This window comes from Coregonus clupeaformis, chromosome 32 (genome assembly GCF_020615455.1).
Source record: "Coregonus clupeaformis isolate EN_2021a chromosome 32, ASM2061545v1, whole genome shotgun sequence".
NCBI classification, from domain to species: Eukaryota; Metazoa; Chordata; class Actinopteri; order Salmoniformes; family Salmonidae; genus Coregonus; species Coregonus clupeaformis.
In genome coordinates this window covers 2705288-2722452 of record NC_059223.1, presented here as the reverse complement: position 1 = coordinate 2722452, position 17165 = coordinate 2705288, and the positions used below count along the sequence as shown (strand labels likewise).

Below are 17165 nucleotides of genomic sequence, written 5' to 3'. Positions count from 1 at the left end.
TAGGGGGTTAAAGACTTCATCCATTCATAACCTAACGTAGCAGGCGTAAAAGAAACGCCTGAGCGGAATTCTCACATCCGGTTTTCAGCGGAAAATGAAGCTAGGATGAAGATGGTTGTATCCCTGAAAACCGGATGCATCAGGTTATTGGTAACTCCGCTAACGGTGATCCATTCATAACGCTGTCCTCCCCTCCCCCCTCCCTTAACCCCAGTTTGTCCCCTCTACCCATTTCCCTCCTCTACCCCCCCATTTCCCTCTTCTACCCATCACGTGCCCTATCTTCCCTCACCACAGCAGAGCCCCTATTTCCTTGTGTAGCTGGCGTATGAATAGATTCATGGTTTATTATTAGAACGTTGACCCAACTCCACATTCACCCCACCCCTAAGTAGAGAAAATACATCGACTCAAGACCATCAAAACCTCAAAATCTGAGCTTCTCCTTTTTCTCTCTCGTTCTTTGTTTGTTTGTTCGTTCCCCTTTGCCCCCCCCCCCACCCGGCTTTCCTGCTACTCACGCATTGAGAGGCGAAATGAGGCGCGTTGGAAATTTGCTGTCTGACAATGGAAGACAGCTGCTCTCACTGCTTAAGTCTTTCATGAGCTGAATTAGCAGCGCGGGCTAGCCTCTCTCCCTTCCCCCCCCCCCAACATGCTTCCCTGACAGCACACTGATCCACAGACTCACACACACACACGCCTAGCCTTGTACAAAGCTTAGGAGACAGAGGCGGCTGGGGAAAGACGAGGCATGAAAGGGCTTTGTGTCGCAGATCTGTGATCACTTTTGCAGGACTAGCCAAAGATGTTTTGCGACCTTGAAGCCAACCTCCCCATACATTTTCTATGAGGATATTGCTGCTAGGTGTACACAGGGAAAGCTCACGTTTTAACATAAATAGCCTATGGTACCTGAGGAAAACACGAGGGCATTCAAATAAGACTTACTCAGTAACTCAAACAATATGAACACAGATCAATTCACAGGCTTATTCACTATTATTATAAGCCTAGTCTTCCATTTACTTTACATTAGCCTAATCTACAATCTAGCCTCCGAGGTGGTAGCCAGCTTATCACTCAATAGGAAAGTAAATAACTGTATCCCTCTGTTAGATTTCAGAACATCATGAATTTGGAAAAACTCAAATCTAAAAAAACTGAAATTATCCCAATGGACACTGATAGTGACAGCATGGAGGCTCAGACCACAGTGCTGCCATTCCCACCAAAGTCTCCTTGTTATCCCAATAGAGGAGGGACAAAATAGCATGTGGCCTCCCAGCATGGTGCAGCGAGGTTTTTAGGCTTCTCGACAAGCTTTGTGAAAGTCAACATTTTATTGCGACACCTTCAGGAGCAAATTAAAAACAGGCACATTCCCCTGTTGACAAAAGACCCCATATGTAAAAAAAAAAAAAAAAAAAAAAAAAAAAAGTAGGTTACAGAACATGCACAGGCCAACAGTTTTCCATTTTCAAAAGATCTATGATTAAAAGGGTTACAATGATTAGGCCAACAATGGCTAGCCTAAATAGACTGTTCCAAACCGTTCTAGGTTATGAGCAACAGCAAATGGAATGCAGAACGTACACATTTCAACTGTTCTTTAAGACAATGGTGTTGTTGTCTTACGGAACACATCGTAATCCTTGTGATGACGATGAGTTTGTTTAATTCAATGTAAACCTAGCTGGAAGTAAATGTCTTCTGTTGTGTGCAAAAGCAGATCTTTCACTGCTCTCAGCAGCCTTTAGAAAGGAACAAGAGGGCACAAATCAAGCCCGGGGTTCTCCAGGTCAAGGGGGCTGCTAAATGTCTACAGACACAGTTTATGACCAGCGAGGACTGGCTTCCAATATGAAATAGTTCCACACAAGGGTCTCTCATGGCTCTTGACAAGGATTTCCTGGAACACTGTCCAACAGGACTATAAACTTAGTGGCCCGCAGCTTTCCCATTCCCATTCACTGACGAGGCCTCTGGACTGACCGTGGGGGATGGGGAACGACCCTGTTCCTGAGGCAGAATCAGCTCTGGGAATGGCTCTGCTACAGGTGGAGTCACTGTCCTCGCAGCGCTTTAATCCCCGCCCACAGTAAAGTGACACTGAACACTACGAATACGACAACCCAATAAAAAAAAATAGCCATGAGCCAAGGCTCCTTTTGTAGCGGTACATTGAGGCCACCGCACAAACATTCGGTAAGATGTTCTTGGCAGTAATGCAAATTCTCCCAGCTGTACCCTTTTGAAAAGGACAAGAGAGAACTGTGCTAGCTGACAGCAAACTGCAACGTTTTGGCAAATTGCTGGTTAAATATAGACATCTTTGAGGGTAGACATGTGACCTCGACTGTTAACGAATCACACGCCATCTAGCCTACAGAACAAAGAAACACAATTGTATGGGAAGGAGTTTCTGAGCGGGAGACTGTAAAGAGAGAGCAAAAGGCTAAGTGGTGACTATACAGCAGAATATGCCATGACAGGATTTCAGCCGCTTGCTTGCTGAGTATAAATCAGTATTTCCCACTTCATCTTGTTGCCTCATCACCCTACACAATAGCAAACACAGATAAGACTTTCTTAAGTGGGGAAAGTTGTAAAGGAAACAAGACCCACATACCGAAGCCAACTCCTTCCTGCTGCAGAGCAGCCAGTAGCAACACTGACACACATTCCAGTTTCAAAGCGGTTTTCTTCTGGGACGCCAAAATGAATCTAGCATAATATTGATGTGCATGGATTATGCCGATATCTGCACCAATTTTGAGCATTAAGATTGTGACAAATGTTGGGTATTTTTCTCAGTATTATGAACGCTTGTCTGATCTCAATTTACATAAACACTTGAAAGGACAGTTTGAGAAATTCAGAAGAGCCCAGACAAAGGCATTTAACAGCTTGCCTGCACGTGCTTTGAGGAAACAAAGGGAGAATGAATAAAATGTGTCCTTTTCATAAGGAGACAAAGGCAACACATTAAACAGTGAATTCCACCGCAACCTCAGGCAAACTCAAGCCTAAATGTTTCTGGATCTGAGAGAAATAAGCTAGCTCAACCAAGAAGTGGTTGGAGATCAGTTTACACAATCCTTATCTCCTTAACACCATTAAGGGGTCAAAAGTTAACTGACCTTAGATCTAGCCTCAATAATCCAAGTCTATAGCTTTATCTAAATAGGTGGGCAAAGTAGAATTGCTGTCACTAACCCTCCCTTTTTTAAAGCCCTGTGTTTGTGCTTAGCCTCACAGCCTTTTACATTGTTGTGGAGACAGAGGCTAATGACAGACGTGGAAAACAATTAGTGTTGAGTGTTTTTACTGGGGGGGGGGGGGCTCCCTGAGGGCGAGCGTTTCTAACAGACAGAGGTAGCACTACAGGAATCACAGCAGCACTGACTGAGTCCGCTGCTGCAAAATACCTCCCTTCATCTGTTCCTCACACACACACACACGTATCTAAAACACACACGCAGGTTCTCTCAACAGTAGGTTGTCAAATCAACTAAAAATAGGCATGATGGGCCAACAAGCTTTGTTTCCAATGTAATTACAGTCGGGCAATGGTCGAGGCCAAGCACAAGCCAAAGAGCTAGGGAGAGCCAGGGAAAGGAGTGTGGCTTGTTCCTTTTCACATTGGATGTTCATTATTGGCAATGAATTATACCACTGACACATAGCTGTGAGGACCCTAGTGAACAGAATAACACCTTGAGGAATAACAAGTCAAGGCTGCTAATACCAGGAAAAGCAATTCAAGCATGGATGGTTACCACCAAGGCAAAGAAAACGCCATTGATTAGACACAGTAAAAACTATGACGAAACACACTTCCAAGCATTAGGTCATTCAATCATTCTTGCCCTTCAAAGCATTTAACAAGATAACCATTTGAGCTCAATTTTGAGATTCCAATTACCTACAGAGGCCTCTCACGCCAGCCTGAATGGGGGCTCTTCATTTGCTGCAATCACACGGAACATACAAGTCTGCTGATCAAGAGGAATCACTTCTCCACGCTCGCCTGAGGCGACAACAGAGCACTGCACTGCTTGCCTCTTTATCGGATGATGGCGGGCCATCTCTGCTTTGAAAATAGGGCTTAGAATTCAGTCCCTGTCCGCTCCACGGGGCGAAGTCTAGTCATTTAACAGTAGATTTAGGCTACATTTCATAATGCTTTGTTTAACCAAGACTGATATTGGTGAGGCAGCAGCTGAAAAGGAACAGGTCTAGGCTAGACGCCCAACAAGGCTGAAAAGAAGGCTACGTCATGGGGCTAAAACAATGTGGCTTCACGGCAAGGTGCCTCAGCAGGACCAAGCAAGTTTACATTCCAGGTAGGATTTGGCTGAACGGATTGGGGAAATATGTTTATTCCCAATCCCTGTTTGCTGCGTCGCCTTGTTTTTCCACACAAAAATTACACAAATGGGACAACAGCAAAGTTTCTGTGTTTAGGCCTACACATCAAGTCTGGTTAGAATTAGGCTAACCAGCCTATATGAACAGGTATAGCCTACCCTCGTCTACGTAACTGACACTCCCTTCAAAACCACTCATCCTCCCTTCTCTTCTAGGGTCCTCAAAGCCCTGGTGCTAGTTAAAAGGAATGAGCTGTCACACAATAGCACCAGTCAGTCGATCAAAGGCAAGAAAAGGAAAAAAAGCTAGCTCTCGTGAGACCCCTTTCTCCCCTAACTGCACATCAGCGACTACACCGAGTGGTGGCCAGGCCCTTTCTCCCCTAACTGCACATCAGCGACTACACCGAGTGGTGGCCAGGCCCTTTCTCCCCTAACTGCACATCAGCGACTACACCGAGTGGTGGCCAGGCCCTTTCTCCCCTAACTGCACATCAGCGACTACACCAAGTGGTGGCCAGCCAGGCCCTTTCTCCCCTAACTGCACATCAGCGACTACACCGAGTGGTGGCCCTTTCTCCCCTAACTGCACATCAGCGACTACACCGAGTGGTGGCCAGGCCGTTTCTCCCCTAACTGCACATCAGCGACTACACCGAGTGGTGGCCAGGCCCTTTCTCCCCTAACTGCACATCAGCGACTACACCGAGTGGTGGCCAGGCCCTTTCTCCCCTAACTGCACATCAGCGACTACACCGAGTGGTGGCCAGGCCCTTTCTCCCCTAACTGCACATCAGTGACTACACCGAGTGGTGGCCAGGCCCTTTCTCCCCTAACTGCACATCAGTGACTACACCGAGTGGTGGCCAGGCCCTTTCTCCCCTAACTGCACATCAGCGACTACACCGAGTGGTGGCCAGGCCCTTTCTCCCCTAACTGCACATCAGCGACTACACCGAGTGGTGGCCAGGCCCTTTCTCCCCTAACTGCACATCAGCGACTACACCGAGTGGTGGCCTGGCCCTTTCTCCCTAACTGCACATCAGCGACTACACCGAGTGGTGGCCTGGCCCTTTCTCCCCTAACTGCACATCAGCGACTACACCGAGTGGTGGCCAGGCCCTTTCTCTCCTAACTGCACATCAGCGACTACACCGAGTGGTGGCCAGGCCCTTTCTCCCCTAACTGCACATCAGCAACTACACCGAGTGGTGGCCAGGCCCTTTCTCCCCTAACTGCACATCAGTGACTACACCGAGTGGTGGCCAGGCCCTTTCTCCCCTAACTGCACATCAGCGACTACACCGAGTGGTGGCCAGGCCCTTTCTCCCCTAACTGCACATCAGCGACTACACCGAGTGGTGGCCAGGCCCTTTCTCCCCTAACTGCACATCAGCGACTACACCGAGTGGTGGCCTGGCCCTTTCTCCCCTAACTGCACATCAGCGACTACACCGAGTGGTGGCCAGGCCCTTTCTCCCCTAACTGCACATCAGCGACTACACCGAGTGGTGGCCAGGCCCTTTCTCTCTCAAGCACAGACCCTTTTTTTTCTCCTCCTTCCTCTATTGAACTGACATTGCTAATGTAATTTTCCATGAGAGCTGCTCCATTCGTCAAGGTCCTGCATCACGTCGAGGCAGCTGACGAATGCCTGGCTCCTCCAGGCTTGTATAATGAGCGAGAGAGCGCAGTGCTGTCGTTGAGGGAGCAGAGATGATTTATTCCAGAATCAAGAGCCAATGCTTTAGGAGCTCTGTCCTAAGATGGAGACAGTGCGATCACACAGCGGCACACTCATTCAAAGAGGATAAGAGCATGAGTAAGTAACTCATCATTAAAGAGAAAGAATGACTGCATTTGAGATGGCAAATAACAATCACACCCAGTTACCGTCAAATGTCTAGAAGGCAGAGCACTTGCCTCATCACGTACAACACCTTTATTAAAGATCAGAACCTCTAACAAGCTACTAACTGGATGACTTTACATGCTATTCAAATCTCTTCTTGACTTTTATTATTGATACTGTTTACAGTTTGGGAAAATGTGATTTGAACTCTGGAACACCCATCACATGGAGAAGAGAGACATGTTGGACAACATTGATCAAGATTAGGTTAATTTTAGCATTTGAAAAACAAACATTGTACATGTCAATGTCATAAAACGGGGCAGTACATATTGTTTTCATCATTAACGTGGTCTAGACGTCCATTGTATCTAGGCCTTAGTTTCAATGTAGGCCTTGAGCTTACAAATCTAGAACGTGGCATGGGACAACTTCCATGGGGTCTCAAGGAATCAGATATTAATTCAGTGAAACACTTCTATCGGCAACCGTTTTCTGGAGACCCTTTGTCTATGAACCCAGTGCTTAGACTGACCCTTTCCCTTTGTTCAAGGTCGTCACCCAATCCACGCTGAGCTCATTGGGTTGCCTGAGTACTTTCTGATTGCTAAGCCTTTTGCCCTTAGATTTCCTTCCCTGTTTGAGTTATCTGAGGAGACTCCACGGCTTTGCATTCCTGACAGGGGAAACTTGCCTCTTCGAAGGCCCTTCCCCCCCCACTTCACTTTCAGAGCAGCAGCGAAAGTGAGGGCGTGCTCTGCCACCCCCCCACCCACCCACCAGGCATTGCTGGGGCTTGTGGGATTAAGAATGGAACCCGACAACAGACAAAACAGTCCCCAGCACCTCCCTCCACTGCTGGTACTAACAGAGCATGAAAAGGCTGTTTCTGAGCACACAATAGACACACTGACAGACCAGCTCAATGAGGAAACAGGATAAGTACGGGTAAATAGTTAAGCAACTGTTCATGAGTTTCTTGCATGACAATGTCTATGTTTGAAGAAGGAAAAACTAGCGCTGCCATTAGAAATCAGCTAGCTAGTCAGCAGGCTAATTGATTCATTTGGGAAAACAAATATCCTGTGTAGAACATGTTATGATATTTATGAAGTTTAATAACCACAGACAATTTTAATAATAATGAACCGTAGCCAAGCTCTTCAAATGATTCTAGGATATTCCTGTTTGATGAGATATTTCAAAAAAGCCATCATGATCAGATTGTACTTACTGATACTCACAACTGACGTGAAATGAGGGCAATGTCTTCAAGTAGATAATAAACTGAACTGAAGTGGTGAGAAATAGATGGCACAGCTCCAAACCCCTGACTAGGCTACATCATGTTCCAATAAAGACTTAAAAGTTAAAACATAGTTCAACCAAAAACCAAATCTCAAATGGAATGGAATGAAATCTGAACCTACAGCTTGGCAAAGGTTTTTGGCAATTGGTCTTGCATAGTGATACACATTCAGCAGAAACATTCCAAGCAATAATTTGTTTAACAGCACTCTTACCTTTTCATTTTTAACCTTCTTCAATGTTCGGCATTCAATATTGTCCAGCTCCTCAGGTTCAGTTTTAATTGTCAATGCTGGGACTATCCCAACAGACTCAAGTGCAATATTTCCCAACTGATCGGCCCCTACCAAGTCCGTAGATTGTGTGTTCTCAAAGGGGGCACCACGGTTACCCCCCAAAGCTACTTGAGCTTGAGAAACCACTTCCTTTTCAGTGGCAGCTATTACCACCACGGGCACTCCTCGCTTTTTCTCCTTCTTACTTTTCCCACTTGCCCCTTCCTTATCTTTTTACCACTGTTCCGAGAGACTTTTCCACCCTTCTCCATTCCTTTGCCAGTGGTGGAGTTGTTGCTAGTGGCTAATGCAGTAGCTGCAGTGTTTGTCGGTTCCCCTTGGGTTCGTGTCTGCGCTTCTTTCTTGGCCCCGTCTCCAGCTGAGACCTTGCTACTATTGTCTTTTGAGTTTTTGCTGCGTTTGGATTTAGATTTGCTCTCCTTGCCTTGAGGGCCAGGTACAGGACTAACCAATCGTATGTTGTCAGGCAAAGCTGCGACAGCACTGGGCGGAGCCGTCATACCCCCTCCGTCCTTGGTTCCAGACATCTCGAGTTTGTCCTTTTCTAAGTCAGCGTCAAGGTCGATAATCAGATTTCCTACACCGATGTCCCACTCATCACCGCTGTCGTAAGTGTCCACCGCATTCGAGTCCACACCTTTCCCGCCTGCAGTGCCACCACTTAGGGACATTTTAGTGCCAACGGCCCAGGTTTGCCTCAATGAGGTCCGCCACCTTCTCTGACTGCTGGGGGACTGGGTTGAGAGAATCCTTAGGGTCTAGGTATCCCCTTCCTATTTACCCACATTTTGCCCTGAGGGGAAAAGAGAAAAATTGTTACAGCTATCCAATACACTAGGTAATGCTCAGCCAACCAATACCATAAAACAAAAAGGGCTGAGTAGCACCACAGAAGACAACAAGAATTCACAGAAAGTTTGAAGGTGCTAAAACATTTCAACTGCTCACAGCAATGAAGAATAAAAGGTTCAAGACTTGTTTTAATTGCCAATGAAAACGACCTAAAGGCTCGCACACATTGCACTAATGTGGATCTAGCGTTCGTCTGCCAATCGTTCAGTTCGTTGTGTTTAAGGGACCACCTGCTGTAGATGTCTGACTGCTGACATTTTCATGCAATTCTACATGTAAAAAAATCAGTGCACACTCGGTTGGCAAATTACAGCCGGCACTCTGTTCAGAGGTGCCAAGGACTCTCGGTCAGCAATCGCTACTGGAGTGTCTGAGACCTACATCTACAATGAAATGACTCAAACTAAACCCAAACTGTATAGAAATGATAACACACCTACATTGGTCACTTCACTCTGTCCAGCTTGTAAACAACTACTGGAACAAAAGCTACAGAGTCAAGGGGGCATCTTATTTTTTTAAATGGATAGAGGGCTATCGCAAATTCTGATGAGAAAATATAAAAACATTTTAGACCCGCCAGACCTCGTTGAAGACAGTGCAGACCGCAATCCAAAAAACTCAGCACCTGTCCTCTATTCTTGCAACTGACATAGGCCTACAGCTTGATCTAACCCTATTCACAACTGCCATAGGCCTACAGCTTGATCTAACCCTATTCACAACTGCCATAAGCCTACAGCTTGATCTAACCCTATTCACAACTGCCATAGGCCTACAGCTTGATCTAACCCTATTCACAACTGCCATAGGCCTACAGCTTGATCTAACCCTATTCACAACTGCCATAGGCCTACAGCTTGATCTAACCCTATTCACAACTGCCATAGGCCTACAGCTTGATCTAACCCTATTCACAACTGCCATAGGCCTACAGCTTGATCTAACCCTATTCACAACTGCCATAGGCCTACAGCTTGATCTAACCCTATTCGGATCAGGGAGGCTTGTGATGTCTTTACTGGCAAGAAAAGAGAAGAAAAACCCCACACCATTACATTGGGACCTATTCAATCAAACTGGTAGTCCAGAATGTCGGGGGTAAGGTAAAGAAAGTAAATAGCTGTAAAATAGGCTTATTTAGCCTGGAGCCACATGTATCTTTACCCAGTAGTAGAGACATTGTTTTCTTGATTAAATACAACCAAATGCTTGTAGCAAAATATGCATTTTGTTTCTGAAATTTTGACTGAACTGGGACAATTATCCATTCTTTTCAACACTACATTATCTGAAAGCTGCCCAAACTCCACCATAATCCCAAAGGTGCTATAGCGTTGCACAGAAACCCCGGGTCTTCATAACCATTTCCCAGTCACCATGGCAACCCTGGGAAACGTAAATCCTGATTGACGGCCAATGTGGCCCCACTGTTCTGAGTGACTGGCTCATTCCACAAGGACTGCTGATAGTGTCACTGGTGACGGATGAAGAATAACTGGCCTCACTACTCACCCTCACAGGGTTAACATAGCCGTGCTCTGTCAAGTGGACACTGACAACCCTGCATCAACAGGGCAGCTTAAGAAAACACTTGAATGATGCCAGACGAAAGGCATAGCCTAACACCATCATTTAGGCTAAATAAAGCGCAGCTAATATGCATGCCTTACACGAGCACATTGTGATCATGTTAGCACTTAGCTTAATATAGCCTAGGCCTACCATTTTTTTCCAATCCAGTCTATTCCACCAGATGTGATAGCCTAGTCTTCTCGGACATGGCCTTTGTATTTGTAATTCAGAAAGAGAAGGGGAATTGAGCTTCTGTTAAATTATAATGGATAAGTATCTCAAAAAAATACAATTGACACTTTTAATGATCCATAATGTCCATCTTATCCAAGAGACATCATGTTCTTAAACACATGCCTGCTCATCTCTAACAGACAATAACTCCCTCTACCCCAAACAGGTGGTCCTTTCCACAGACTCCTATAAAAGCTCCACAAGCAGCGGGTTTTTAGCATGTCTGCTGCTACTGCTGCCCTTTCACGGGCTGTAAATAACATCCATAAACGGATTTTTCTCTTTGTGCTGCAAACGGCCACTGACAAAAACACAGGGCCAAACAGCGTACACAATAGGACTTCAGCCAACCTGTTTGTGGAGAGAAGGCTCTACCTCTGACAGTTGGCCTGTCGCTGAGATGTAATTTAGGATCTGAAATAAACAATGAAAATAATGTCAAAGTGCACCATTTGGAAGGTCATTGCTGTGAAAACGTTTGAATTGCTGCTCTCAGAAGCGTGCTCAGCAGGCGCCTGCCTATGTGAGGAGGGAGGAAAGTGTCAGCCATGATAAAATCAATTGCATCTTTTCCCCTAATTGAGCAGACAACGCCTTTTGGATCTTCTGTCTGATTGTAAACACCTTTTTTTATTCAGTTGGCCACTTTCTCCAATGACTTCAGACCAGTGGAGGCTGCTGAGTGGCTGGAAAGGCATCAAACACATGAAAATCATGTGTGGGGGGGAATGCGGCTAAAGGAAGAGCAGTCAGGGGGGTTGCAGCTGTGGCGTTTGGCTGGCTAAACAGTTGTGGGGTCTAATTCGTCCGACACCTCCACAAAAGAGTGTTTGTAATTATATTTGTGGTTGACCTACTGTACTGCCCTTCTCCAGAACTGCAGAGCAAGCCTTTTGAAAAGACCCACTGAGGAAACGTCCCAGTGAGTGGCCTGTTGACTGAAGGCATGAGGCTATGTACCTCCCTTAGTGCTTGTCTTTTTATAAGAGATCCAATTTCCTCCAGCGATCCATCACAGACACCCATGTCAGGGTGGGGATTATATCTGGCCTGTCCAAAGAGAAACGCGTCTTTACAGAAAGGATTTGTCCACTTTCTATTAATTTGCACACAGAATAGACCAATTTATTTTCTTAAAATCTCTACAAGAGTTGCCCTTAAAATGAAGCCATTTTTCTACTTACCCAGAGTCAGATGAACTTGTGGTATCATTTATACGTCTATGTGTGCACTATGAAGGAAGTTGAAGGAAGTTTCATGAGCCAGTGCTAACTAGCGTTAGCGCAATGACTGGAAGTCTATAAGTACGCTAGCGTATGCTACTGTACCTGTAGACTTCCAGTTATTGCGCTAACGCTAGTTAGTTGGCTCGCGAAACAACCTCTTAACTTCCTTCATACTGCACACATAGACATATAAATGGTATCCACAAGTTCATCTGACTCTGGGTAGGTAGAAAAACTTGCAGTATCCCTTTAATGAAATGACCCGATGTAGGCTAGTATCAACATCCTAATGTTAGAGGATACCATCTGTGCAGACACCAGGGACTATGACATGTAGCCCAGGCTAATCAGTCATGGATAACCAGACACCAACCGTACCTGAATGGAATCAGTTACAAGCAACACCGCTAGACCCATTCAGCCCTTCTCTCCTAACCCTGTCTTATTGGAATCCATCTGATGTTAAAGCTGCACACCCTGTTCTTAGTGAGCAGAATACCACGTTACCACTCCCAAGTTCAGTGAACAGTTCCAGGGTAAGAGTTTCTCAACAACACCAGTGTGCAAAAAGTCACAGGGGTATGATGCAGAGAAAGCTGACGGTCGTCGGCAGATTAAAGATATATTCTGTGGCACCTGCCAAGAGCTTCCCAATAATTTACTGCGGCAGAGTAATAACCCAATAACAACCTAAATTGAATAGTGCAGAGCCTGGCACAGGAGCAATTTTTCCCTGCCTCCTGGTATAAAGACAGGTCCCCGTCCAGACAGCCAAACAGTAACCTCCATGTAATTGGATTGTGTGCTTGGAGCTGGTTACCATAAATAGAACTGCTCAGGGCACGCCAGGCGATGGGAATCAGGAGCCTGCGGGTCAGCCAGCTTCCATATCAGCAAAATGTCAACCTGGGGAGCACAAGCTCCCATTCACAGTGGGACTTCCATTTCCTGTGGCATGCAGCAGAGCTCATTAAAGAGTCCAGTCTGTCCACTACTGGTTTGTGTCAGCAAGGCGGCAATGGTTCCTGCTATACTGACACACAATACTGCCAGTATTAACTTGCTACTGCCTTTCTGACATGTTGTGCGTTAGCTGGGAAGCCCTGCATCAATACGACAAGAGTAATGCTCCGCTGCCACATCACAATCTGATTGCCACATTTTATCTGGATTCAGCTGTAGTATGTAGACTAACCAGACTCCCCATCTTGTGTGTGTGAAGTGTCTACAGTGCTTTGAAAACATCCCCATTGCTCAGACGGTGGTGAAGTACAGCCTAAAACCTAAGCAGTGAAAACACTTCAAGTATTTCCTGTATATTTTATCTAGTCCCAGAGTACACATAACTAAAGCAATATAATTTTGTTATGAAAAGTAATCTTTTCCATTGCCGGTTTTGTGTCTGTGTGGAAACAACTGAAGCCAGACATCGCTTAACATTATCAAGAAATGCAGTGTCTTTTCAACAGCACATGAGCCAAACGGGTGACAAACAATATATTGGTTAACAATAGTGTAATGGTAGGTGCTGACCCATGGCCAGCTGCCTCTGAATGTAGACCATCACTCACAATCAATAAAATGGTTCAATGATGCTGCATAATAAAGAATATTCTGTATTTTCATTTTCAATTGTGCCACTATGGCTAGACTCGGGAGATAATGTACTGCCACTATGGCTAGACTCAGGAGATAATGTACTGCCACTATGGCTAGACTCTGGAGATAATGTACTGCCACTATGGCTAGACTCTGGAGATAATGTACTGCCACTATGGCTAGACTCTGGAGATAATGTACTGCCACTATGGCTAGACTCTGGAGATAATGTACTGCCACTATGGCTAGACTCTGGAGATAATGTACTGCCACTATGGCTAGACTCTGGAGATAATGTACTGCCACTATGGCTAGACTCTGGAGATAATGTACTGCCACTATGGCTAGACTCGGGAGATAATGTACTGCCACTATGGCTAGACTCGGGAGATAATGTACTGCCACTATGGCTAGACTCGGGAGATAATGTACTGCCACTATGGCTAGACTCGGGAGATAATGTACTGCCACTATGGCTAGACTCTGGAGATAATGTACTGCCACTATGGCTAGACTCGGGAGATAATGTACTGCCACTATGGCTAGACTCGGGAGATAATGTACTGCCACTATGGCTAGACTCGGGAGATAATGTACTGCCACTATGGCTAGGCTCAGGCAATAGCGTACTTTAGTCAAAGAACGTTTATTGTTATCACACCTCCAGTCCAAGGGGAAAATGCTTTAGTAAATTTTCTGTGGCCCTCATGTCACTGATCTCTTCCAGACAGTTGATACAGTAGAGTGTGGGGGTGGGGTGGAAGGGAGGCCCCTTCTTCAGAGGCTGACAAGTTGGCAGTAACAAGAGCAACTCCATTAACAGGCTCAGCAGAGCCATTCAGACATGATTCCTTCATAACAACAGGCAATCTCAGAGAACTCCCCAGACACAGGGAGACATTACTGCACCTTAGCCTTCTGCTTCCCTCTCTCTCTCCCTCCGTATGGTCCCTTCTTTCCCTCTCTCTTCCTCCATATGGCCTCTTCTTTCCCTCTCTCTCCCTCCGTATGGTCCCTTCTTTCCTTACCTCTACCTTTCTCAATCCTTCCTTCTGGCCTTCCTTGTCTACTTTCAGCCAAAATAATTTTCAAGGAAAACTCCCAGTTGTGATCTTCTCAGATGGTGTAAGGAATGTAAAGACATACAAGCATGTTGACGCAGCTGTTAAAAAATGCATCAGCGCTAAACCTGCACTGAATCAAACCTAGGCTAATCAACTGACTTCAGATCCTCAAGTCCAACTGAAATGTGAGCAGCATGATCAGTGTTTCTCCTATATTAATTTAGCAACGGCGCACAGCTAAATAATTGTTAGCTAAAATGTTGTAAGCCAGGACCTTTATTAATTGAATGTAGTATTGTCTAAATGTAACTGAATTCTGCATAATTCGTGTAGACAGCGAGCATGAATGAAATAAATCAAATCCAGTAACGTTACGCTAGCCAAATTGGTTTTGTGCTTAATATTGAATTGGCTGGTGATGTCATTAAGATCAAATTAAACTGTCCTGGATTTTTAGATGAGTTTCAAAGGATTTTCAAAGGATTTTTGGAGTAGAATGACCTTTAAAACTGTAACCAGAAGTGACCTTGCCACAGTCGTGGACTCTCCCAGTAATACCCCACACACCAATTGTGAGAATGAAGGTTGTTCTGAACTTGAACCTTATCCACTTCGATGGATAAGTCGACTCAATGCTGCTTTTCAAGACCAATTTCTCGGCACACCATCTTTATTTTGAGTTGGCCAAAAGAACAAGGGCCTACATGAGATTATTACATCGGTCGAAGCAAGATTACTTTTCCTTGTAAATGGTCATGGCTGAAATAGGCTACACCTTGACCAAAATCTAGTGAGGCCGGAAACAACCATTAGGCAATAATCAATAGGCTAACGTAACTTAATAACGTAGCCTATGTGGAGTAACTTAAATGGAGTCAAGTAGGCCTAAATCAAGCACCGTCTGATCCTGGAGGACAGCATTACCCTAGATAATGTAACATTTCCAAATTACAACAAAAACACCTTAAGGAATACCAGCTGCTCATAAAAGCTATCTCTAGGCCTATTCCATCACAGCAACCTGGACGATTCTTCCCGGTACAAGGTATCTGACCTTCATTTTACACCCAAAGGAACTACATTACGTGCCAATGTTGAATTAGAGGAATTCAAGCAAAGAGATCCTTCACTTGGTTGACAGGCCTCCTCATGTTCCATGTGTTAGCATACCTTTTTAACAGCTGGCAAAACAGTTTATCGCTATCAGTTATAATCATGAGAAGAGAAGACATGTTCATAAAAAGGGAAACCTCCAATGCAATCTTAGCATGAAAATGAAAAACACATGCCTGAGTACTATCAAGTGCCTATTTCTGAAACCAAAAAGCTCTAGGTAATAGGCTACTTCAGGTAGCCAAAGTTAAATATTTGCCTAACTCGAATAAAACCCACTGAAACATAACAACAATCATTGATCTGATTGGGTTTGAACACATCCAAATGATAGCTATATGGCTGAAAATTGCCAGGGACCTCACGGTTCGATCTTATCACGACACTTAGGTGCCGATACGATATGTATTGCGATTCTCACGGTTCCATGTATTGCGATTCAATGTTCCAAACATATTGGTCACCACAGGTCTGCTGCAGAGGGACAAGAGAGAGCATGAGAAAATTAGATTTGATCAGTCATGGATATAAAAGTGCCGAAAACATGTTGGCTCACTATTATTATTATTTTTAGATGGAGAACAAGCTCTAAGATGAAAAAGTGTTGGCGCAGGTACAGCCGACTGGCGCTAACGCTACCAAAAAAACTCAAAAATGACCATTGGGGATCAGTTACTTGTGCTAATTGTGTTAGCATTCTGGTAATAGCGAATTTCCATGGAGGCTGCTAGCTAAATATGCTAACGAGCGCAAACGAAAATAAATAAATTTCAAATCCAGCCAATCCAGCTCATAAAGTTATACATGTATAGGTAGGTGCTACAGAATGTAATTTTTGGTGAGTTTGGACACTTACAAGTGAATGTGAACGAGAGACATTGTCCAAATGAACAACGTTTTTGGATGCTGTTAGATTAATTTGGATTTTAAGAATAATGACTAAAGGATTTCACCCCAAATACAGTATAAATGTTAGAATTATCATGTAGTGTCAACCCACTAACAGAGGGGGCGGTACTAAACATTCAAGGGGGAAGGCGGAAACTGTTTAGAAAAGTCACCTAAAGGTGGGAGGAGTCAAGTCCAGGAGGTATAAAATCGTATGTTTGTGTCTTTGGCGCCAGAGCTCTCCATGAATAAACATACAAAAAATCCTTCTTCGTGGTTATGGACCTTGAATCATTGATGATTAAAACCAGAGCCTTACAACCTCTGGTAATGATTCAAGCTTAGGTTGAATTAGAGATAGAAATTCACATGACAGATGCATGCTTGTCTGCTCTGAAGCAGCATGTATACACACCGTGTGTCTGGAGTCGCTAGGGCAACCGGAGGGGGGGAGGGGCAGACGGGCCGGGAATAGAGAAGAGAAAAAAGGTCAAGAAATCAAGATGGTGGCAGCTGTACAGATAACTCCTCCAAGGGCTTTGACTTCTCAAACACGGCAGAAAGCTTACACAATATGATGCCCCGTCACCTTATTAAGTAACTTACTTAGATAACTAGCAAGTTAAACTTACAGGTCTCATTCATGCAGAATTCTTTATTTTTCACGCAGGAAAAAAAGATAAAATTCGTAAGAAATCTCTTGCTGCGTTTTGTAAACGCAGATCAAAAATGCTTCTTATTGTAATTTCTGCTCGGCATCAGACTAATGCTGTGCTTCAGTTGCA

General features: G+C 44.8%; 1 protein-coding gene across 1 annotated transcript in view; it reads right to left on the bottom strand.

Annotated features, from left to right (window-relative positions):
• LOC121548160 (zinc finger protein 609) overlaps positions 1 to 17165 on the bottom strand; it is an 85897-nt gene that overhangs the window by 57412 nt on the left and 11320 nt on the right. Inside the window, 2 exon segments of the mRNA XM_041859506.2 lie at positions 7749 to 8042; positions 8045 to 8622. Coding sequence (XP_041715440.2) covers positions 7749 to 8042; positions 8045 to 8500 — 750 coding nt within the window. The 5' untranslated portion in view covers positions 8501 to 8622.